Here is a 26,566-nt window from a genome sequence, read left to right on the forward strand (position 1 = left end):
AGACACGTCTGGAATCACAATGGAATAAACTAAGTGTGTAATAATGTGATTGAATTCCTCTGACTTCATGTGTTCTATGCAGCATCTTAAGTTAAGAAAACTTTCAACAATATTAACATCAGCGTAGGTGTTGATTCTTGTTTACTGTTTTCTTCTCTTATAACGCGGATTTGCCGTGATTTTTTTCTTTCCTCTCGCTTCCGGGTTTCCCCTGGGGCGAGTTCAGAGCCGACAAAACGTGGCGAGACGGTGGTTCCCTGAACACCCTGTTGTTTACGCAAGCGCACAGCATGTTCCTGCCTTTAGTAACACCTGTAACCAAACAGAAGAAAACATAACTCGAAGCTCGTTGCAAAGAAACATGTCGTTCAATCCGAAAACGTTGTAAAACGTTGCAAAACGTTTTGAGCTTGAACTCGCCCCACCTAAAACCCCGTGTTTCACGTCACAACGCTATGAACTGTGGGTAATTGACACACAGTGTTGAGTTCCTGTATCAGCCTGAAGATCTCCGAGACCAGAATCCAGAGTCAGTCCACCAGTCACAGCAGAGACCTGCTGGACAAACTAGAACCAGAACCCGGACCACAGGAGCCAAACAGCAGCCTCGTGCTCTGATAGCACCGATGTTCAGGTCAGTGTTCATGACTTCCTCACGAGACTAAAGACACGAGGAAGAGTCTCGAGGGTCCGTGTATCATCCGTTCATTCTGTTGTTAGAGATCAGACCCTGTTGACGTGGTTTGATTTCCAAAGTGTCTCCGTGATTCCTGTTTTCATCTTGAAGAGAGGAAGCTGAAATAAAAAACTCACGAGCGTTTCTCTTTTGTTTGTTCCGGGGTCTTCCTGCGGGGCGCATGCGCGGTGCGGCGCGTGTTGTGTCGGGAGCGCGCAGAACAAACGATGATGAAATATAAATATTTTCCTCGTGTGTTGGTGAGTTTATCACCGTGACAAACAGTCTGCCTGTCTGCAGGTTTCAGCTCTGAAGAGTATTTGTGGAGTTCAGAGTCAGTCTGGAGTTTAGTTTTCCTCCACTGGTGCTCAGCTTTTCAACACGTCCTGTTTTTAGCCATGTGTCAAGTTCCTCCACGGTGTATTTCACTTCTTGTCATCACTAGAAAAAGTTCTATAAATGTGCAACGTTTCCTAAGTCAGTCGTGCAAGGGTTGCCACATTCAATACAGAAAAATAAGGGACGTCAGCCGCACCGGGGGCCACACCCCTCGGGGGCCCTCAACCACAGGCCTGATGGTGTGCCAGTGGTGGTATAACATAACTTGAAACACATTTTCAGGAGCGCATTAAGATTGATACCAGCGGACATTATAATAAGTGATCTGCTATTGAAATCAGTGTGAACAGTGTCACATCTCAACAGTCATGTTGTCTGAATACACAGCTGTGACAATAAAAAAACGTTGGCCAACAATGACGGTAAGACCACAAAAAATAAATAGATATTAATTAGTATTTTATTAACTTATTAAATCAACATGTCCATAACTTATAAACTGGCTAAAACAAATGCGTTGATAAGATTTGACTGGAAACATGAACTTCAGTGGCCATGTGTGCATGTTAGGCCTACTTCCTTTTTATAAATGTTTTCTTGTCAGAAGTACAGCACTCGTGCAGCACTGAGTTGCTGTTTGTCTTTCAAACAGCGGCAGTGAAACTTTGAACAGGACTCCTCATGAGCTCCACAGAGCACCTGTTCCTGCTGTCACTTTGTTGGTCATTCTGGAAAACATCCACCATTGTTTCCCTGAGCAAGAGGCCCATTGTTGCTCAAGAGGTCTCTGACATACAGTGAGGCCAGAAAGTATTTAGTCAGCCACTGATTGTGCAAGTTCTCCTACTTAGAAAGATGAGAAGGGGAAAATAAATCCAGGAAATCACATTGTAGGATTTTTAAAGAATTTATTTGTAATTTATGATGGAAAATAAGTATTTGGTCAATAACAAACAAGCAAGATTTCTGTCTCTCACAGAAGCTCTTCTGTCCTCCGCTCGTTACCTGTATTAATGGCACCTGTTTGAACTCGTTATCTGTATAAAAGACACCTGTCCACAGCCTCAAACAGTCAGACTCCAAAGGGACGCCAGGCGTGTCCCCCTGCTTAAGCCAGTACATGTCCAGGCCCCTCTGAAGTTTGCCAGAGAGCAAACACACCGCTCGGGCAACGAAGGAGTGGCTCTGTAAAAAGCATTTCAAGGTCCTGGAGTGGCCTAGCCGGTCTCCAGACCTCAACCCCATAGAAAATTTGTGGAGGGAGTTGAAAGTCCCAAAACATCACTGCTCTAGAGGAGATCTGCAAGGAGGAAAGGGCCAAAATACCAGACACAGTTTGTGCAAACCTGCTGAAGACTTACAGGAAACGTTTGACCTCTGTCATTGCCAACAAAGGTTATGTTACAGAGTATTGAGCTGAACTTTTGTTATTGACCAAATACTTATTTTCCACCATAATTTACAAATAAAATCTTTAAAAATCAAATGTGATTTCCTGGAGGGGGTTTTTTTTTTCTTTCTCATTTTGTCTCTTAGTTGAAATGTACCTATGATGAAAATTACAGACCTCATCTTTCTAAGTAGGAGAACTTGCACAATCAGTGGCTGAAATACTTTTTGACCCCACTGTATGTAGCAATTGTAAGTCACTTTGGATAAGAAGAGTCGGCTAAATGTAATATAATGTAAGAACCACTGGATGCTGCGATGAGGCTGTTGATGGACAGGATGAGAAATTGCTAATGAATTTAAGTAATTGAAAAGGGTGGTGTGAAAATAGATTTTGGCTAAAATATTTGTTGTTGTTTGCAGTAATACCATCCAAACGATGAAACCACACATACATAACCTGTTTACAGACATAATACATTTAGATTGGTCAGTAAATATATTGTATTTATTTATATTCAACTTGTTGTTAATTCTATAGTATTGATGGATGCAATTCTATAGATTGGTGAAGCATAACAATTAAATTCTTCACATAGGCACTATAATTTGATGATTGTGTATTAATTAGCCTATAACTCTCTGATCTCTTATTAAATTAATGCTTATGAGTCTGACTGTATACCTCAACCTTAAAAACAAATCACACCATAATGTAGGGATGTGATTCATTTACATTGGAACAACATTTCTTAACAAATAGGCAGCACATGAAATCCAGCGTGATGAATCAGAAAATTAGTACGTTTTATTAAGTCTCTGCCTCTGCATGCTGTCACACGTCTGACCGGCCTCCGTGCTCCACACAGAACGCTGGCCGACAAACTGCAGTTTAGCTTGATACTCATCAGGAAGGTTATTTGATGTCTTCCACTCTCCTCGTCGTTGGTACCTTTGCGTCCGCTTTCGTTGCAGAGGTGACGCCAAGAGACCCGTCTTACCTGAGTCGGATTGGCCATGAACCTGACTGTATTAGTGAAACCAACAACGGCAGCGAGTGAGTATTAACCAGTCGTGGGTAGAAAAGAGTCTTCACAGAATGCAGGTGGGATGATTTGCATGGGATGCTGCATTAAAGACAACACGGAAATACGGGACAAACCGCGTCACGCATTAATTCAAAACGGGACAAAGCGCTATTTAGTTATCAAATACGGGACAATTCCGTATTTTAAGGGATGGTTAAATAATAAGTTAAATAAATTATTATTATTGCCATAATCAAGCAGCCCTAGTTGCCAAATAAGGCAGTGGGTTTTAATTAATGTTTGACCTGAATATCTTGAGTCAAGTCAGTAATTGGTAGTTTGGTGTTTATTGATCTCTTGATGCCATAAAAAGACCCTTTTTGCTCTCTTTCACAGCCAAGCTCAAAGTTTCTCACCTGTTAAAAAATGGTTTGACACACATCAGTAGCTTGTCTGGAAAATTATCTCTTTGGTTTTGGGTTGGTTGACTGTCAGGCTCCAGGTTGTCCAGTTTGTGCGACGCTCCACTCAGTATACAGTGTATATACTGTATACAGTGACAGTGTGTTGGAGACTTTTTAATGACCCATCAGCTTCTCGGTTTTCTGAGTTTTATAGTGACTTTAAGCTCATTGTTTATCCGTCGGCTGCATGTTTACTGTTCTGGTTCACTCTCATAGAATAAAAGGAAACACAGTAAAAAGCTGCAGTCAGGGCTCTTACAGTGTGGAAATGTAAGGAATTAGATTTTCAGCGCCCCCGGGCCCTGCGAACTCTGAAGAAGACAGCGCTCCACGAGAAAATGGCGGGCGCTCGATTTAGGGTAACCACGGTAACGGCTTTTGTGAGTTACACAGTTGTAGCCTATTTAAGTGACGTGAAAATTATAGGCTGCATAACTTTACCTGATAGGCCTTCATCTAGTTTTGCGGGGAAGTTCCTGTTGATGTCGTGATAACTATTTAGATTCTGGAAATTCAAACGGCGACCATCAGTTTCTCTTTCAATGATTTGTGCTCCGTGTCGCGTCCAAAAAGTTCAAGACCATTCAACTCCGTCGGCAGGTGTGTGTGTGAGGCGAGCACAACCGCAACAGTTTCTCGTGAATGGACCCGCTTGTCGCTGCACCTTGCTGTTTATGTTGCTGCACCTTGCTGTTTATGTTGCTGCACCTTGCTGTTTATGTTGCTCCCTGATAAAAGAAATATGTTTCTGCTGATACCTGAAAACAGATTTAAATATGTCAACCTGTTGCTCAGAAGGTGCCTGTTATGATCGTGGCTCTCGACTCTAACTTGTTTTAACAAGCCAGATTAAAGGTAATGCCCTGCCAGTGGCAAATAGCTTTGGTTTAATATTAGATTACATTAATGTTTAAGTTGAGATTTACAAGAAATGCCGATATTAAAGTGAAAAAGACCCGATTTATGAGCCGATATTTAGATTTTGAAAATGATTTGGATAGTAGACCCCTTTCCTGTATAAATTACACTTAGAACAGGCTGATATTGAAAGCGGTACTATATGTGGGCTATAAAACCTTTTTCCTACATGGATTATGTTAATAAAATTACAGTCTCAACAACTTCACATGTAAACAATTGCACGTCAATAAATATGTTACTGGAAGGTGCAACTTTTTCAGCCATCTGTAAACAGAGAGTGAGAGAGAATAAGCATGTTTATTTTACCTTACACGTAATCTGCTGTAATAACTACTTCCAATTTAGTGTATTCACATCTAGTTAACGATACAACAAATCCACGGCTCGGTCCAGCAGTGGACTCAGGGCCCCGTTTCAGAAAACGGGTTCAAGAAACCGGAACAGGTGTTTAAAATGAGTTCAGTCAACTCTGCGTACGTTGAGCCTGATGGAAGCGCGTGCGTGGGGATGAAAAAAAGCCTCATCAATGGAGCTCCGATACTACGAGTCACTATGGCAACGGGTAAATAAATAAAGGCAGAGCCTCCATTTTAATCGGATGGAGCGAGAAATATGAATGCTGCCAACGTGGACTATGATGGGCTTTAAAACGCAGGAGTGGAGGAAGGAGTCAATACTTTAACAATATTACATTTTATTCAGCGTTGCTCATTCATCATTTACCAGACTGGAGTTTCCTTAATGAATGAAAAGTGCTGGGATTCACCTGCAGCCTGTTATTCATTTTAAAAAGCTACAGGCCTGTTTATGCAGCTGGAACCTGACGGGACTAAATGCCGGTGGCAATAACTGAAGATAAAAATATTAATGAACAGATTAGACACAGTTTAGGCTCCTGATGGACCTGTGATTGTAAAGTGTTAGACTCAGCACGTCTATTAATTACTTTTTTGCTCATTTTGTATTTTATGAAATGCTGTCAAAACACATTCAGACTATCAAAAGATAATCTAAAACTGTTGTTTCAGCTGCACCACAGTCATCCTCAACAATCATATTCACATCATATCCAGCTGATAACTACGATAGGAATGTTCAATCTGTGCGACTACAATATGAAAGGTTACTGTTCATTGATCAGTTTTATACAGATCAGTTTAAACAGTAGCCTATACTGCAGCACTCTAATGCACGGTAAGTGTTTTTGTGCAACTGTTGCCAACCTGACAGCTGCCTTAATGTCCACAGAGTCACTGAGTTATAAAGGACAGTGCAGCTTATAGATTTTATTCTGTGCTGAGGATAAATTTACGATGTCCAAAGATAACTCTCTGTCCTTACATCGATGACAGGTTGATCATAAAAGAGGTCATGTTCAAGAAGATCGTGTGTTAAAAAACAAAAACTAACAGCCTATTTAACCGTGATTTTGATGTTTCTGAAGACGTAATTGCGTTCCAGTCTTTGATATCGACAGTATGTATGAGGAAATATCAGACAGCCGCTTCAGGCTCCGCAGGAGGAGTCGGAGAGAAACTCAGCGTTAGTTGATGTAAACCTCCTCCCAAGCAGGTTGGGTTCACAGCGTAAGTTGGCGGGTTACAGACCCAGAGTTTATCTGATCTTGCTCTCTGAAACCGAAAACCCAGAGTTTCTCTTATCTTGGGCTCAACTTTCACTAAACCCGCTTTCTGACACAGGCCTCAGAAATAGTAGGCATTCTTCCTTTTATAAATGTTTTCTCATTAGAAGTACACTACTCGTGCAGCACTGAACAGCTATTCAATAATAATAATAATGCACCCCATTATTATTGTTATTATAATTCCATGTTCAGTTAATACATGTAGTCGAAGTTGCAGGCATGATAATTCAATGATAACTTGACCAAAAACGTCATGTGACACACAAATTTAGTTGTAGGCCCTTCTGACTGTCGGGCATTGTCACTATATATGACACAGAAACATCTCTTGTTTTTAAATAAGACCTGATGAATCTTTTCTTAAACCTGCCATGTTTAGCACTGTTTAAACCTACAGTCCTGCTCACCATTATTGGCACCCCTTCATTTTTTGCATAACCTCTATCTATATCTTCAGAAATAAATAGAAATGTACCAAATTTATATCATCAGGATCTTTTAATTGGAGATCCAATGTAATTTTGTTTTTCAATTTACATATTGTAATTTCAATGAAGAAAAAGCAGCAATAATATTTGGTTGCACACCCGTTGGCAGTGATGACAGCCTCCAGACGTTTCTTGTAGCCATCTGAGCTTCTTGCTCTTCTCAGCTGGTGTTTTCTCCCACTCTCTTTGCAAATTGTTCAAGCTCTTGAACGTTTGCAGGTTTCTTTTCCCCAATGGCAGATTTCAGCTCATACAAAAGATCGGATTGAGATTAGGACTCATTGCTGGCAATTTTAAAAGTGTCAATTTTTTTCCTTTTCAACCGTTCCTGCATGCTTTTGGATGTGTGCTTTGGGTCTTTGTCTTGCTGGAGGACCCAAGATCTTCGACTCAAACCAAGTTTTCTTACACTGGGTAGGACATTTCCCTCTAAATCTCTTGATAATTGTCCGATTTAATGATTCCTGTGATATGGTCAAGGCCTACAATACCAGATGCAGCAAAGCAGCCCCACAGCATTATGGATCCTCCACCATGCTCAGCTGTTGGAAGGGTGTTCTTTTCCTTGTAGGCTTTATTGCGCCGTCTGTAAACAAACTGTTGGTGTGCACTGCCAAAAAGCTCTTCCTGTATCATCTGTCCACAGAACATTTTCCCAGAAGGATCTTTGGTAGTCGTTTCTTTTTATGTTTTTTCCTCAGCAATGGTGTTTTCCTTGGCCTTCGCCCATGAAGCCCTGTTTGGTTTAGTGTGCGGTGTATGGTATTTGTTGAAACAATGACTCCAGATTTTTCCACGTTGGCCTTCAGGTCTTTGGATGTTTGACAAGGTGTTTTGTCCACCCTTCGAACCAACCTTTGCAGACTTCTCATCGATATATATTTTTTTATTCCCATTACGGCCAGGGAGGTTGACAGTTCCATGCTTGGCAAACTTCTTAATAACATTATGCACTGTTGAAACAGGGATATCAAGGTCTTTGCAGATGGCCTCATACCCTTTGGAGGTCTTGTGTTTGCTAATTATCGCATTTATAATGTCCTCCGACAGCTCCTTTTGTCTTCACCATTGTGACAAAGGAACAGGCATAACAGATGGCTTTTTATAACACCAAAGTCATCATTCATTGGCTAATTCATGTCACATGGGCACAGACAATTTATCACAGGGGAATCTCATTTGTGATTTACCACAGGTGAGTCACAATGTGTTTCCATACTGATTTACAGCAAAGGGTGCCAATACCTTTTTTAGCTTTAGCTACCTTTAGCAAGCTTTAAGATTTTCTGTTTTTTCCTCCCACTGCTTGTTTTAAATTGTTTATCATTTGCTCTTTTGTATCAAACATGAGTTCTTAATAAATCAGAATTGTTTCACTTGATTAATTTTTCAGAAGATATTCCACATTATGTACTTAAACTTCGTGGGTGCTAATAATGGTGAGCAGGACTGTACTTGGCAATAAAGCTGATTCTGATGAAAAACAATAACTCTATTATATCTACTATGTTTGAAGTCAAACAGGAAAATATACCACCTGTGCTACTGAGCAGTGCAAGAGCCAGTCGACACTGATGAACTTAGTGCTGAATAAAAAAGACTGATAAATTGGTTATGATTGACCAAATCTTTAATAACAGCCAAACAAGAGCCAAACAGTTGATAGCATCATTTTCTCAACCAGTTTCTTTGAGTGATCTAAACATGTAATGATAGAGACTGTCTGAGTGTCTTTTTGGAAAAGAGAAGGATCTGTCTGTTTCTTTTTTTAAACTCGTATATCTGCTGTTATAAACACAGATGCCGACTTAAATACAATCACGTCAAATCGGCCGATAATGCCGGCTGGACAATAAATCAGTAGGGCTCTAATTTAAACCTATTTGCGTCCAGTAGTATTGGTCTGGACTAATGGATAGATTTGCCTCCCACTTTAAGAATGTGAGAAAGATAGTACTATCTATTTTCAACAATAACATGTTTATCTTAATACCTTTTGGGTGCAAGAGTTTAATAAAGTCTGTCATCATTGGAGGTAAAGTCCATTTTGTTATACTTAAATCTTGCCCGAATTATGCATTTGAACGGTTGATATTCAAGAACGTTATTGCTAGTTCTGTATTGTGCCATTAGATCCTGGATCTCTCCCATGAGTTATATGGGCACTATTTAACCTGCAAAGCACCTAGCTTGTTTTAAGTGTGCTAAATAAATAAAATTATATTTATGGGCAATGTCGTCCATCACACAAGGTCATACTCTATTGATTTAAGTAGAGGCGTGTAGTTTAGCCATGACAGTTCTGACAGCCTGGAGTAAATTATGACACCCAGATATTTAATCTTTTTTTTTTTTTCATCGGCAGCAGTGAAACAGTGCTGGACTTGATCCTTGAGGGCAATAGCACCCCATCAAATTACATCTACAGAGCTTGTTTTTGCCATTTACGGCCTCTGAATATGTCTGACAATATTTTAGAAAAGATCCCTATAGCGGTAGACCTTTTTTATTTTATTTTTTTATTTTTTTGAAACTTGAACATTGTGGGTTATGTTCTACAGACATGTTCTAAATGGGATTTATTGTAACTACACTGGTCATAAATCGAGTCCACAGCGGTGTTGTCATGGAACCAGGTTTACACTGGTCTCATTAGTGTTAGCCGCATTGATGGTGCTAGATAACTCGCTCCACCATGACATCTCACTTACTGTCTTTCTTTCTCTCGCTGTCTGTTGCTATAGAAACGGAGAGGAAGAGAGGGACTCAAACGTCGCCACCAGGGAGAAACCATACTGCTGTGACCAGTGTGGGAAACATTTCACTAGATTAGATATTTTGAAAGTCCACCAACGTATTCACACTGGACAGAGACCATACCGCTGTGACCTGTGTGGGAAAGCTTTCAATATATCAAGTAACTTAAAAACACACATTCGTGTTCACACCGGAGAGAAACCATACAGCTGTTACCAGTGTGAGAAAGCTTTCAAAACATCAGGTGACCTATACAGACACAGACGTATTCACACTGGAGAGAAACCGTACAGCTGTGACCAGTGTGGGAAAGCTTTCAATACATCAAGTGACCTTGAAAGACACAGACGTATTCACACTGGAGAGAAACCATTCAGATGTGACCAGTGTGGGAACGCTTTCAATACATCAAGTGACCTGGAAAGACACAGACGCGTTCACACTGGAGAGAAACCATACAGCTGTGACCAATGTGGGAAAGCTTTCACTAGAGGAGGAGATCTAAAAAGCCACTATCGAGTACACTCTGGAGAGAAGCCATACAGCTGCGACCAGTGTGGGAAAGCTTTCACTAAATCCGACATGTTAAAAGTTCACCAACGTATTCACACTGGAGAGAAACCGTACAGCTGTGACCAATGTGGGAAAGCTTTCACTAAAGCAGGTAACCTAGAAAGACACAGACGTATTCACACTGGAGGAAAACCGTACTGGTGTGAACAATGTGGGAAAACCTTTTCTCAGAGTGGTCACCTTAAATGTCACCAACGTAGCTGTGTAGTTATATTCTGAGCTTCTCTACAAACCGAGGGATAGACAACAGCAGGGGCGTTGCTACACATAAAGCTCTACTAGGGCACATGCCCCCCCGATATAATTTTTTTGAAAGCGTATGGAATGAGTTAGTGTGTGCTTAACCAAATTCCCTTGCCCATTATTATTGGCACTGATATGACTTTGACGACACATAAGCACACATACCTACGTCACCCCCACAGCCGGTCCTGACCTCCTTGAGGCCCTAAGCAAAATTCTGCCATGCAGCCCTCCTACCTGACGTGTGAGCCACGTAAACAATTTGCCATTGTTGCACCGTCACACCTGGCTCCACAGTGCTCTAACTACAATCCTCCCCCCTTTAAAACAGTCTGTCTCTGTAATAGGTCTGAATGGAAACCTTTCCCAGAAAAATCCAGTGATTTGAATGGACCTCTGCGCCTGGTCTGATAAGACTGGGGGCCAATCTGCTGGGTCATTTGGTGGAGCAGCAACTGTTCCATTTGGGTCTGAGCTGCTTGTATCTGATGCTGGCTGTACATCTATGGCCGTGCTCCTACTGATTGAAGCTGAATGTGGATCAACTGTGCTTGTACTGGCTGATAATCCAGTATCTACTCCACTGACAAACATAAGCAGCTGTACTGGTCCAACAGGTTGCAGCTGGAATGTGCCAGTTTTATTTTGTGCACAAGAGAGCATGTGAGCGCACGACATTGTTGCGTTTTCCGACTTGCAGTTGAAAAACACTGTCGTCTGTCATTGTTTATCAAACGTAATAAATAATTGTATTTTACGCTAACATTTGTCAGGCAAGCAACAAAAACAGACAGACAGAGATGCGTTGCAGCTGCACAGTAGCTTAACATTAGGCTACTGTTATCTGCCGACATCAGACTTTGAGAGAGACGAGAACAAGTTTACCTGACTGTCACTCTCATTTAGTTTTTTTCTCTTCTTGTGCCCTTAAGGATAGTCACTCTTCATCCTCTAATCAATGTTGTAAATACTCACTTTTGCCTTTTGATGAGTTATTCTGCAATGTTTTAACAATGTGCTGTTTCACATTAACCAAGACATTTATTTTGAAAGTACTATTGCCTATGTACTATGACTAACTTGACAGGACAATGCAGATGTTTTGTTGCTAACAGTTCTTGACCATTTTACTGGGGCACATCACATGACACGTGCCCCAGTAAAATTTAAACTCTATATTCTGAGCAGCATGTATGTTGCTATGAATGCTTCTACACACTGACCTGCCCCTCCTCTCCCAAAAGCCTGTATTTTGTGCAGCGTTGTCTCCCAAAGTGGTGATAAAGCAGCACAGATCCCTTCCCATTGAATGAGACTGAAATTGGAAATGCACCGCTAGTGGTCACATACAATGAGCCATCAAGAAGACCCTTCAGCTGAGACTTTCTACAGCCTTCTTCAGATAATGGATCAGGCTTAGTTATTATGACAAGACCTCAGAACGACACTGAGTCACTTGCATGTGAGACCAGAGACAGTGGTTACCATCTCCAACTGTATACATCCACCTGTTATCATGTGACTGTGCTGGACTAGCGTCATGTGATGACAACTGAGGAAGTTCGCTTTACTTAGGAAAGCCATGGGATGTGGTCAAAAGCTCCAACACAAGAATGTGAGGGTTGTGTTTAGACCCAAGGTCATAAATGAACCCCCACGCTTGCTGAAATATTGTTTCTGTGTGCTTCAAACACATTTTCCTGTTACTGTGTTGTAGTTAAACATATTTCCCTATTTTCATATTTACATGTATATTTTTGTTTTCTATTACTGAATGTGGTTGTGTTCAAATTGAAAGCAAAGCCAGATCTAGTCAATGAAAAGAGACAAGTTGGCTCCAACTGAGGTGAAGACATGTCAGCTCAAGATAGAAATGTTTTATCTTAATTTAAAGATTATCTTTGATTATTCAAGAAATGTTTATAATTCACTTTAAGTGAGATTATTTTGTCTTGTGTTTTCTTGTGAGAATAGAGTTTCCACTGTGGCTCAAAGCTCAAAAGCTTTTCTCGTAGACTCCACAACTATTCTCTAGCATTAAATGTCTTATCTGTTTCTCTGGGTCAGCCTCTTATTGCCCTTGTGTGTACGAGCTCTTTCCTTTCAGCTGAATCACACTGTCATTCTTACTTTTAATAAATATCACAAAGACAACTATTTCTTGTAACCTTTTTATTTGTTCATTTCATCAGACATCTGTTCTGCTGTCTGTATTGGAGAGATTAAAACATTTGTCTATGAGGCACGTCACACTGTTAAACAATGGGACCTGGTTCCATCTGTTCATATCAAATGTTTTGAGATATATATATAGGTATATTTATATATATATATATATATATATATATACCTTTCTTATTGAGCCGTGACTCATTCATCTGTAGCTTTAGTAACTAACTGAAACAGTAATCTTTCACATTACATCTGATTTCTTTCTTTTTATCTAAATAGAACCAGGTGTGAAATCCAACATTTACACATTTAGAGAAAAGACTGAAGAGAAATCGGAGATCAGAAACAATCCAGCGGTCATTACTGACATGTACAGTTATGTACATCCACTAACACCCTGTTGGCTTCAGTGGACTATGACTGGTGTCTTTACTGAAAACTGTGTGGACCTGAATCTATTTCGAATCCTGTTTATAACTTTCTAGTCTTATTGTGTCACCTGCCAGCTGAAAGCTTCCTGTACCATCTGCCCAATAATCTGTCTGAAATCTAATATATATTAGCAGGTCTCAGATGAAGCTCTTCCTTTATGGTTGTGATGTTGTAACTAACAACTCTTCCTGTTTCACATGAACACACTCAGAGCTGGATGGAAAACCCTGAGTAAACAGAGCCAGACCTTAAGCAGCTTCACGATATTGGTTATCGAGGATGGCCATTGGACTCGGAGAGACCCAGACTCATTAAACCACATTAAACCAGCCAGAATTCAGGCTCTAAATGTGAGGGAGCAATAAAGACAGAGACTTTGTGAAGTGTATGAAGTGTGACAGCAGACTGAGATTAGAGAATGAAAAAGAGGACAGCTATTTGGACCTCAGCTATCCTGAAGGAGCTGAAATAAAGTGGAAAGAAGAAGAGGAATGCAGACAAAGTCCAGAGTTTTTAGGATTCATTTCTGATTTGGATGCAACACATGGAATCATTCCCATTTGCTGAATCATCATGAAGACGATCAGAGCCTCTGCTGCTGCTGCTGTCATTCCCGTTTACACTTCTTTCCACTTTTACTGTCCATCAGATCAGCCGACCGGTAAACAAGCAGACTGTTTGTCCTGGATGACGGAGGAGCTTGTGGATCTCTGGGTCACCGGCTGGAGGACGAAGGAAGCAGAATGACCCAGAGACAACATATTGGCTTTGAGGACGTCCCAGCAGAGACAGGGAGGGGGAGGGTTACACCATAAATCTTAGACACATCAGACTTTACCCTCTCCTCCGTCATCACACATGGAGAATATATGGCCCCACTCTGCCATGTGGGGGCGCTGTAACCAAAGTTTTTCTGCCTCGTGAATCCATCAGTCTCACGGCTTTAGATCCATTTTCATGATGCTGAGTCGAGAAATGCTTTCTGGAGGTTGTATTTACAGTTTTCCTCCTCAGAGAATATCCATGTTTCTCAAAATGATCCATAACTCATCTCCTCACAACATGTGATGCATTTCAAAATTTATTGGCATGAATGTATAACAGGATTGCCAAGCTACATATAAATTACATAAGAACAATTAATGTAATTTCTAGTTGTTTTCACACAGAAGTGAAACACACCTGAGCCGTCTCTTCAGGGCCCCGTTTCTTTTGTGAAAAATCTGTTAAGCCTGAGATGAGGGAAACTCTAGGTTTTCCGTATCTCAGGAACTCTTGCAACTGATGCTGTGAATCTAACCTCATTAGGAGGAGGTTAGGTTCACAGGATAAGTCGGAAAACCGTCAGTTTCTCTCTAACTCCTCTCCTCCTGCAGAGCCTGAGGCGGCTGTCTGACAAACCGTTTCATTTCAGGCTATTAGAGTTTCCCACCTCAGGCTCAATCAACTCAGAGCTCAGGGATAAGCTCAGTTTGTTAAGCCTGCTTTCTGAAACATGTGTTTGCATGTGATCCAGTAAAACACTGAGTGAGTCTCTGTGGTCAAAGTGCATCACAATGTTATCAAAGTAAGTCAATTCAATATTTTATCTCCATCACAATCTGGTTTTAGACCTAATTTTTTCCACTACTACCGCTCTACCTAAGTTCACAAATGATGTGTTCTCATCCTTTGATAAATTCCAATTCACAGGTGCAATCTTTATTGATCTTACTAAGGCTTTTGATTTTGTTGATCACTATCTTCTTCTTACTTTACAGAGAAAATAATAAATAAATTATAATCTATTTAATTAAATTTCAATTTATAAATATAATGGTATTATTATTATTAATACAACTTGTGTTATTTAACTTAGTGGGAGGGGTCGTGTGAGTTGGTGAGCGAGTTTATGTATGAATGAGTTGTGTATGAATGAGTTTTGTATGTGTATCTCTAATGTATGTTATGTAATGTTTTGCTTATGATTTGTCTCTGTAATAAATTCAAACTAGTATTTTCCCTGATGGAAGGCTATAATGTTAATGTGGGACAGATGTTTTCAAAGCGGTGCTGAAGTTGTCTGTTTTCTGCTGGACAGGTAATTAACTTTGTTTGTCAGACTTTAGCAAATGAAACTGTTGTTTGATAGCTTTAGCTAGAAGCTGGCCATAATCACAGAGAGCCGTGACATGTTTCCCCTGTCAGTGGTGTGAAATATGAATTAATTTCATGGCGCCTACTTATTCTCAAGCCTTTGGTTTGGCTTTGCCGGTTACTCAGCGAGACAATCCGCTGATCAGTAACGTTAATTGGCAATAAAACCAAAACGTTAGCTTAGAGCATGGAAGCATCAGCCAGCTAAACTATTACTGACTGGTAGAAAAACATTTATTGTTAGTTGGATTGGTTTATTCTCCAGCGCTGTGCTTTGGCTTGTGGTGTTATGTTAGTTGGATTAATTTCATATAGTTACTCTCTCTCTCTCTCCAGCGCTCTGTTTTTGGTTTTGTATGTGTAATATGTACAGTAGTTGGATTGTAATTTCGTGTAGTTCTTCTCCAGCGCTCTGTCATGGCTTTGTTACGTGGACAGAAATGCGTTGTTACCTTCCTGAGACAAACATCTGATGAATATTATTGGTAATGAAACTTTAACAGCAGGGAAGCTCAGATCAGCAGCTAAACTAAACATTTTACTGCCCTGGTGGAAAACATGTATTTCTTTTTACTGCTAATGGTGATATATAACAAGACCGTGTGACCAATAATAAATACTTTCGAAATTTGCATTCAGAAAATGTTATTGGATATTGATGTGCACACGAATACGTAATTTGTACTTTCACCTGCTAAATGCCCATTAAAACCGTTTTACCACAAGCTGAAACTATGGCTGTCAGTACTACTTTGTATTTCTGTTGTATTTCAAAAACCAAAAGAGCTTTTGGCAATATTTGCAGATTGCTTATCTAATTAAGCAAAGTGAGAGGAGCCTTGATCCTCACCTGACAATGCCTTTGTAAACTATATGTATTATGTGGTTTATAATGGACTGCGGTGCAGAAACAGTGAGGCTTACATTGTCCTGGTATCTCTCAGTGGTCATACTTGATGCACTAGATGTGATAGTGTTTGAGAATTTCTTCATTTACTTACTGAATCACCAGAACTCGTTTTAAGGCTGTTTGCAGTCTGGAGAACAGAACAGAGTCTCCAGCTGCTGATACAGTAACGATGGTTTGTGAATCTCTGCGGGACAAAAAGCTTCAACATCTTGGAAACACTGATTCTGCTGCTTAGCAACAGTAACTAAGGGGGCGTAAAGCTCCACGAGGTCCTGCAGCGCTCCTGAATCTGAAGAGCTCCGACAGTCCCAGAGGAGACCTGCTGGATCTCAGAGACCAGGACCAAGAGCGGGATGGAGGAGGACAACCAGGACCCGGAGCCCCGGAGCAACAACGTCCCCGGAGGACAAACAGCAGGCTCGAGCTCTGATAGCACCGATGTTCAGGTCAGTGTTCATGAACACAGCTAGCAGCTAACAAGAAGCTAACGTGGCGTTAGCTCGGCCTGGTTCCGACACGTAGCTTCATATTGACTGTAAACAAGATGTAATGTAGCAGGATTCAACAGTGGAGCCATCAGAACCCCGTATCTCTACAGAACCCACACTTAATGTGACGGTCGGAACCGGAGAGGAGGAGGAGGAGGAGGAGGAGGAGGTCTCTTGTAGCATGTAGCCTGCTGCCTGGGTGTTAGCATGCTAGCTAGTTAGCTCAGACTGGACAAAGCTGAAGTTAACTTCCGGTTCTGCAGTTTTTTTGCTCTGTGAAAGCTGTTAGGTGTTTTAGGTAAACACAGCTTCAGATATGTGAAACCTTTTATTCTGTTGGGACACGGACCAGCTGGAAAACTAAAACAACAGATCATCAGACTGACTAGATATGAGCACACACGTTTTCTTTCTTTCTACCGTTCTCCCACTGGAGGCCTCAGAGCGCCACCCAGTGAGCCGCAGAGGCAGTGCAGTGATTCACAGAGCTGGTTATTTTTAAATGTAAATGTGCTCAAGAACTTCCATTAATAATAATAAAAAAAAAACATCAAATGAAAATGCATAATGTTTGAATCCTCCCATCATCAGATGCTCTGCTGCTGGTACTGGTCATTCACCCTCAGAAACAGAAGCAGCCTGCAAGAGAAAGGCTCACTTTTTCTGCACCACAGTTCATTAAATAAACAAAAGTTTACAAATACATAGTCAGGTAAGGATCATGGGTCCTCTCCACTTTGTTCATTTAGATAAGTAATCCTCAAATCTTACCTAAATGTAATATTTGGAAATATAAGTACAAAATAGTTGTTGTAGTAGTACCATAATTTGCAAACGGTGCAAAGTTGTTTTTTTTTTTATGGGCATTTACCCTGTTAATGATTAAATTACAACTTTGGTAACACTGTTAGCAGTAAAAAAAAGATAAATTGACTGAACCGTTATTTGTTTTTTTCTTTTTACAAGCCAGGTATTCAGCAGTGTCGACCGCACTGTGTCTTCCTCCATGTTGTTCAAAGAGTTTGTGACTAGACGGCTGTGTGCAGATGCAGAGGGAGGGGCGGGGCTGCGCAGTGAGGGAGAGAGACGAGCAAACACTGATTTTATGCAAGACTTTATGAAACATATTAACTCAATATCAAACTAAATCGGTATAAACAGTATTGTCTAATTTTATATCTCTTTTGAAATTATATCGGTGTACCTCATAATACTGATATACCCCCCAGCCCTACTAAAGGTTAAAATTACCATTTGACAAACCCACTCAAAAGTATAAAAGTACTTGGTTAGTAAACTACACAAAGTACAACTTACTATGTGTTTTAATAATTTTGTGTGCTGGCCAGATATCTTATTTTAGAATTAGAGTTAGAGTTGTACATTCTGCAGGTTTCATCTACTTAAATTTAGGACTTTTTAAGACCACTTAGAATGAAATTTAAGACCTGTATCATGACATCAAAAAAAGAAACATAAAAGTAAATGCAGCCACAAAGTTACTTTCAGAGTTAAAATTAGGGTTGAGTGATGACAAAATTGACATTGGACATTGTCAATAATGAAACATCAGGATGGACGATGACATTGATAAGCTACTTAATTAACAAACTGGCCAGCCATGCTGCCGTGAAAAATGATCACATTGGAAGTATCCAGTGAGTGCACGGAGAAGAGAAGTTGAGGCAGGTGCAAAACAGGGGCATTTACAAGTAATAATAAAAATAATGTCCATAGGGATTAAAAGATGCTCTCAGAGGGCGATTTAATGTAAAACATTAAGATGCTACTTATGTGTTGGGGGTTTGGTGGTCATCCCCTAAGAAAATTTTCATGTTTTCCAATAAAGAAATATGCAATTCCACATAATATTGGAACATTGTTATTAGCACATCTGTGAATAATAAGTAGGAAAATCTAGAGCAGATTTTTAAACTACACCACAAAAGCTAAACTTGCAAAGTAAGTCTTGTGGGTTTGAATAGAAGCAAAGTCAGTAGGCCAATGTAGACTGCGCTTCTTGCACAAGGATTTAATAAATGAAAACAACCCAATGAAATATTATTAGGCCTACACTAGTGGTAAATTAGGCTATATGAAATTGTAATAAAATGGTAACTAAGTAATATTAACAATATACTAACAGTATAATATGGAATTGTACTTTTAACATACCACATATAACTAGGGATGCAACCATTACAGATTTTGTTGGTACGATTGTCAGAGAAATAATCACGGTTTCATGATTATTATGCATTAATTAACAGAAGTAATTACTTAAGTTGATTTTTAATATTTAATTACATTAACAATTATATTTCTATAATATGTAAGTATTATTAATATAAGAGGAATATTAACTTTTATCCACCAGGGGAAATTGTTATAAAGGAGGGGAATAAACAGAACTGTTACTGTCATCAACTATCATCCATACACATGTTTTAATTTAAAAGAAATTGAGTGCAGTGTTAACTGAAATGCAGTTAATTGGTAGCCTATAGTCTGAAAGTCTATAAGCTCCTGATGTATGTTAGTGTTTTACATCTGGCAACATTTTCTCCGCACAGACAGGAGAAGACAACATGATGTAATGTTAAATGTTCAGTGACTGAAGGTCTTGAGGGGACTACGTTCTTTCTTCCACAAAGGCCCTTTCAGAAAAGAAGCGTTTTGCACTGCGTGGAAGCTGCTCAGACTTAAGTTCTACTACTTTGATTGCTGTGTGCGCGCGAGCTCGCTGTGCAGTGCACTTTACTCGACGCAGCTACAAACCACCCTGGCGCGCCACAAGCCATTGAAAATAATGGGCCTCATAGCGCAGTGAGGCTGTCGGTGCGGTGGATCTGAAAGGTTACACCTGCTTTGTTTGTTTACGTTGCCCTGAAAGCTCAACTCTCACCACTACGGCATTGATTGTAAGTGACACATTTATATTTAATTCCCTACCAACATGCTACATTATTTAATATAATGTAGTAGGCCTACCTTTACTTGGGCGTGCAAAGCTGGGTGGTGATCCTGCAGGTGCTGCATCAAGTTTAATGTAGTTATTCGCTCCTGTAGCAGGAACCTTTTAACGGCAAGTTTTTGAACAGCTGATCAGTCATCTACAGTAACGCCCAGTCAGTCTTGGCGTACCGGAAATACTCCCACACTGCCGACTTCAGCCATTTCTTTGGTGGAAATAAAGCTTGACAGTTTGTTCCCTCTGCCATAGTTTATTTAAATTTCCCTTATTTTCAAATCTCAGCGATAACAGTTATGACTCCTCTGTAGCCCACTCTCCCTCTCTCTATTCCTCTCTCTACCCCCTAACGTCCAAACAACCTGCCTGAGCTTTCCAGAACAAAAAGCAGCTACTTCAGAGTATCATCGACTCATGATGCCTGTGCTCCTTCATCTCCTAAATATTTTGGCTGCAGCCTTCTTTGTTGCAGTTTTTATAGTTGAAGTAAATTTATAAAAATGCTGTTTTTTCTGTTTCTGAAAGCTATATTTGATAAGCTATAAGATGCTCGCAGTAATTAGGCAAAGGCTGCTATGGTTTAAGTCTCTAAGACGGAGGGAGTGGAATTTGTTGCCCATGTTTCCTGGCAATAAAATACAGTTGTCATTTCATGATACTTTTTTCATCTGTTCATTTTAATACCTGATACATATATATATATAAATACTACATGATAAATAAAAGGCTTCAAGTAGATCTAGTGTTCGGTATCGGCCCAAAAAATCCTGATCGGAGCACCTGTACTTCCCAGAGTTGTGTAATTACGAGTTCATTACATTTCGTAAGTTCTGAAGCTGCAGCGGCAATAAATTTGCATCGGCGGACTGAACGTACATAGTGGAAACTCTGTATTAGTATACTATGTAGCTTACCACTAGGATAACCTTAATTCCAGTTACAGCGGTTTAATGTTTGTGGGCAAGAAAAATGCTCTACATGGTGGTTGAGGAAGTTTCTAATTTGGTAATGCTAAGTGATAACTCGTCAATCAGAACCATTTATTCAGAGGGAGTTTGCTGTAGCACGTCAATTCCTTTTTAATATCCCAAACCATCCAAGGGGTGATTAGTTGGTTTACGAAAAGTGAGTTTATAAAAAGTTTGATGTTTCAATAAGAGGCACCTGATAAGTTAAATAGCCAGCTAGCCAAATACAAACCTGTCTCTCTTGTTTCAGTGCTTTAGCTGCCAAAGACTCATCTCTATATATTTGGTTTATAAAAGGAAGATTTATTGGTGACAATTTGAGACAGATACTTGACACTGTAGATTTCTATAAAAATACTCAACAACCAGGATTACTATTTATAGCGGATTTTGAAAAGGCTTTTGATAAAGTTAGATGGGAGTTTATTAAGAAATGTCTTTGTTATTTTAATTTTGGAGAGAATTTTATCAAATGGTTTGAGACGCTCTATAAACATACCAGCAGTAGAGTTATAAATAATGGGTATTTATCTACTGGATTTCCCCTAACACAAGGGGTTCGTCAGGGGTGTCCATTGTCACCATATTTGTTCCTGATATGTCTTGAAATATTAGCAATAAAAATTTGAAAGAATACAGATATCATGGGTTTGAAGCCAAATAGTATAGAGACAAAACTTACAATGTATGCTGATGATGCAACCTTTTTTATTCAACCAAAACAATCTACTTTGGAATCCTTGATTACAGATCTAAATATGTTTTCAAAAATATCAGGTTTGAAACCAAATTTTGAGAAGTGCCATATATTGAGAATAGGGACTTTAAATGGTACAGATTTCAATTTAAATTGTTCTGCTCCTATTAGATGGACAAATGGCTCTGTAGATATTTTAGGTATTCACATACCAGACAATTTCCAAAATATTGTCAAATACAATTACGATAAAAAAATGCAAAAAGTAGATAGAATTTTACAGCCATGGAGGAGCAGCTCACTTACATTACAAGGAAGGGTCACACTGATTAACTCATTGGTAATCCCCCAATTTGTTTATTTAATAATGACCCTTCCAACTCCTGACAATTCCTTTTTTAAATGCTTTGAACAAAGCATTTTTAAATTTTTATGGAATAGTAAACCAGATAAAATTAAGAGACAATATTTATACAATTCATATGAAAATGGTGGATTAAATCTAAAAAATCTCCAAGCAATGAATAGTTCTATAAAAGCTTCTTGGGTTAATAAAATATATATAATCACAGAAAATGGCTTACCAGTAAAAGATTGTACACATCCTTTTATTTTTTTTGGCTCGGATTTATTTCCTTTTTTTCAATTAAAACCATTACATATCAAAGGAATATTTCGGAATCAATTAAAAGAACTTTCACCTTTTTTTTAAAGACGTACTTAAAGCATGGTTGAATTTTCAGTACCATCCTCCTGATACTTTAGATGATATGCAGAATCAGTTACTGTGGATGAATTCTGAAATTACTATAGGAGACCAACCACTTTTGTGGAATATATGTATTCAAAATGGTTTAATTTTTGTGAATGACTTCTTAGATATGTCTGGTCACTTTATTTCATTTTATGATTTTTCAATACAATTTAATGAATGTTTGGATTTGTATCAATTCACTCAGATTGTCTCAGCAATTCCAATTGGCTGGAAACAAAAATACAAAATAAACACAAGCAGTTGGTTTGTCTCCCAAAAGTACGATGTAAAAAATGGTTATGTAATATAAAAATAAATAAAATAATTTATAATTGGAAGTTGTATTCTGCAGGTTTTGCACTTTTTCCTCACAGGGTCTGCCAATACTGGGAACATGAAATTAATGCACCAATTCCATGGAAAGAATATTTTAGATCAATTTATAACACTACAGTAGATTCATATTCAAGAATATTCCAATTGAAAATTTTTTACAAGATAACTGCAACTAAAAAAATTTTATATTTATACCACATTGAAAATAGTCCACATTGCAGATTCTGTGAGGAAGAAGAGGAAGACCTATGGCATTTATTTTACTTTTGTCCATTTGTATATAAATTCGGTTTGGTTAAAGACGGCTAGGATAGAACTTACCATAACACCACAAACTATTGTACTTGGTCATTTTACAGATAGTGTTCTTTTGTTAAATACCATTTTATTAATAGGGAAAATGTTTATTTTTAAAACAAAAACATCATCAAGCTTGTGTTTAGATCACTTAAAGAATGTCATAAGGTCTCATCTTCTTTTGGAAAAGATAATAGCAGAAAGCAAAAATAAATTGGATGAATATAATAAAAAATGGAATAATATTCTATGTGTATTATAATTAATTATATCAAATCTTGTAGGTTTTTTTTCCTATCTTTTTCATATTTATTCTTCTGTCGTAATATATTTTGCAAAAGTGTTAAAACCTTCTTTTTTTTTTTTTTTTTTTTTTCTTTTCTCATGTATGTTCTGGGGTATGAATGTGAGCATAAATGTATAAGCATGTAGAGTTTCTGTAGATTTTGGTCTGTAAATTATATTTCTTATTAAATAAAGATGAAAAAAATCTCTATCGCTGTTAGTATAACGCGCTGCTCAAGCGGCCACTGAGCCACCGGAGGCCAATCCGACTATATTTCGAACGATTAGCGCCGTGGCAGGGAAGGGTGATACGGGTTGTTGTCTTTATTGTTACACTGCTCATAAATAATTTTTCTGGTTCCTACACATCTGTTTTAGAGGCATATGCGAGAGCCTGGTGTGGGCGTGAATTGTGATCACACCTCAGTGCACACAGAGACAAGAGTATCACACCCTTCTGCTGTTTGCACAGGGTGACATCATAATTGCGATTAATCGTGCAGCCTTATTTAAAAGTGTGGTTACATTTCAACAGTTCGTGCTGACAATTAGGGGTGGGCGATATGGCAGAAATATCTTATGATTTATTTCAGGAGGGATCACGATACGCAATCTTCTGATTTGACTATTTTGTAAGATACTGAACAGTATAACCAAACTACTTACAGTTTTGATCAAATGTGCAATTCTGCAAAGTATGAAGATTGAGCAAGAATTTTGACATGGTTTATACTTGTATTCAACTACAATCAGACACTTTAGCAAAGCCAGTCTATTTACTTTCTGGTTCTCATTAGCTAGTTTCAAGTGTTCTTCAATACAACATGATGTTCATTTAGTAAGTTATGGTTCTGTCAATCAGGAAAGAGGCAACTCGAATCCATTGCACATTTGCATTTGTGTAAAAAAATAAAAATATAATAAATGGCTGTCAGGAGGAGAGAGTGTGCGTCATGTTTAAGATTGTTAGTATGTTTTATTTTAAACGTAAATAGTTTTGTTTGTACTATTAACTTTTTATTTTGATCATTTTAACTGTGATTGTTTATTTTTTTAGTAGTGTATATATTTAATAAACAATTGAACATGTTAACAATATTCCACTGTGTTGTTTTCCTGCACCCTTATGATGTATTATAATTTATTATGTGGAGAAGCTGTGAAGTGGTAAAACGAAAAATCAAAATTGAACGTTAATGAGCTAACAGCAGCCAATTCATGCTAATGTAGCTGGCTGTCTCTACCATGCATTACTAAAGGCAACCATTAACAAATAGCTCCACTTCTTGCAGGCCAAACTGAAGATAGTAATATGGATTGCGTTAAACAAGCGCAAGTGATATTGACTAGCAGCTTTGTACAGCACGTTGACGTTAATGTTCTGACGTTAATTTTCTGACATTAATATAGCCGTCCTTATTAGCTAGGCTCCTTACATGCTTGTTAATAACTTATTTGAAGGTGGGTCTTTGAGATTGACAGCATTGTGTTAAGAACAGATAGACTAACTTGAATCCGTTCATGTTGGACTCTCAACTCTGGAATCTTCTCTGCGGGGCAAAACTGGTGCAGCCCTCTGGTCCACACCCTTTGATGTTTCCAGTCAGGATGCTTTATTTTGCTCCTCTGTAAAAGTTTACAAGTATTTGGGATGGGAATTTTTAAGTAAATTTCATTTAAATAGTTCCGATTCATAACAGAAGTTATGTCATTGCACTTTCCATACAGAGGTCTAGAATGTGGTCTTTGTGATATTATTTACAGAGGCCGATCAATTTCCTCCATGAGCAAGCACTTGCTGACAAAGGCAGGGAAAACTTCCTTTTAGCAGGTAGACACTTTAAGCTGAATCCTAACCTGCCTTGGCTGGTTGGGGTGCGGCGTGGAGGGCAAATCAAGAAATGTCATAAATGTTAGCTAAGTTTTGGGTTAGAAACTAACATGAAGTTATCTTGTTGAACTCTGTGACTAACTTTGCTGTGCATGGAGGTTTCCTTGTTAGCATGTACAAACTGAGATCTATCTGATAATTAAAACTTTAACCAGCTTAGAACGGTTCCTTTAATGCCGTTTCCCCAGGTCCCTCTGTGGACACACTCCTGCAGTTTATCGTCACAGGTGGTAATGCATTAGTTGGCAATCAAACTTGAACATTGTGGGTTATGTTCCACAGACATGCTCTAAATGTCATTTATGGTCCTAAATAGCTCACTACAGCAGGACCTCTCAGTCATTGTCTTTCTCTCTGTATGTCTGTCTGTGCTATAGAAACAGAGAGGAGAGGGACTGAAACGTCACCGCTGTCAGCACTGTGACAAATCCTTCACAACATCTGGATATTTAAAGATTCATCAGAGGCTTCACACTGGAGAGAGACCACACAGGTGTGACCAGTGTGGGAAAGCTTTCACTGCATCATGGAACCTAGGAAGACACAGACGTATTCACACTGGAGAGAAACCATACAGCTGCGACCAATGTGGGAAAGCTTTTGCTATATCAGGTGATCTAGTAAATCACAGACGTCTTCACACTGGTGAGAAACCACACCGGTGTGACCAATGTGGGAAAGCTTACGCTACATTACGTGACTTAAAAAGGCACCGTCGTGTTCACACTGGAGAAAAACCATACTCGTGTGGAGAATGTGGGAAAACTTTCAGTACATCAAGTAACCTAAATGTCCATCGACGTGGTCACACTGGGGAGAAACCATACTGGTGTGACCAGTGTGGGAAAGCTTTCGCTACATCAGTTGAATTAAAGAGGCACCATCGTTTTCACACTGGGGAGAAACCGTACTGGTGTGACCTATGTGGGAAAGCTTTCACTATATCAAGTGATCTAGTAAATCACAGACGTGTTCACACTGGGGAGAAGCCGTACTGGTGTGACCAATGTGGGAAAGCTTTCACTAGATCAAGAGAGCTAAAATGCCATCAACGTGTTCACACAGGGGAGAAGCCGTACTCGTGTGACCAATGTGGGAAAACTTTTTCTCAGTGTCGTCAGCTTAAATCCCACCAACGCATTCACACTGCTTCATTTTGAACATTTTAAATGATAAATTGTATTTATAAAAATAACCTTAAAAGAGAACAAGGGTTTCTCTGAGGAGGAGGAGGCTAAAAGGAGCAAATATTGGCACTCTGGCATTGTGACTCTGGCTAAATCTACATCTGTCCACTGCAGAGACTCCATCTGCAACCTGGAGAGTATTAGTATAATATTATAACATTAAGTAGGAGTATAATGTTCAGTTAATAGTATACCGTTAGTGTAATAATATATTAATTACTATATTCATCGCGATTTTGTATAATAGTATGATATTTTACCACTAGTTGATTATTAAATCCAGTTATAGCTGTTTCATTTCTGTGGGTTGTTTTATTCATTCAATCCTTGTGCAGGAAAGGAGCTCTACATTGGTCGGAAATTTGTAAATGCTAAGTACTAACTTGTTAATAATCATGTCAAACATTTGAAAGTTTACTGTAGCTGTGATTGGTCAGTTGACAAAAGTGACACTAGCCATGTTTCCATCTTGGAGTCCCCTTAGGGTTAGAGTCCCTAAGTAACTTGTTGACAGGGTCC

General features: G+C 39.1%; 1 protein-coding gene across 1 annotated transcript in view; it reads left to right on the forward strand.

Moving 5' to 3' along the window:
* The first annotated feature begins 465 nt into the window (after positions 1-465).
* The window catches only part of LOC119912029 (zinc finger protein 271-like), a 46,170-nt gene continuing 20,069 nt past the window's right edge, over positions 466-26,566 (forward strand). Inside the window, exons 1-5 of the mRNA XM_038731002.1 lie at positions 466-634; positions 9,695-10,496; positions 14,504-14,529; positions 16,469-16,619; positions 25,238-26,017. Coding sequence (XP_038586930.1) covers positions 627-634; positions 9,695-10,496; positions 14,504-14,529; positions 16,469-16,619; positions 25,238-26,017 — 1,767 coding nt within the window. The 5' untranslated portion in view covers positions 466-626. The remainder of the gene's footprint in view (positions 635-9,694; positions 10,497-14,503; positions 14,530-16,468; positions 16,620-25,237; positions 26,018-26,566) is intronic.

The sequence above is a fragment of the Micropterus salmoides genome, unplaced genomic scaffold (genome assembly GCF_014851395.1).
Source record: "Micropterus salmoides isolate LMB-PRFRI ecotype aquatic unplaced genomic scaffold, ASM1485139v1 Ms_hic_scaffold_2, whole genome shotgun sequence".
In the NCBI taxonomy this organism is placed as follows: domain Eukaryota; kingdom Metazoa; phylum Chordata; class Actinopteri; order Centrarchiformes; family Centrarchidae; genus Micropterus; species Micropterus salmoides.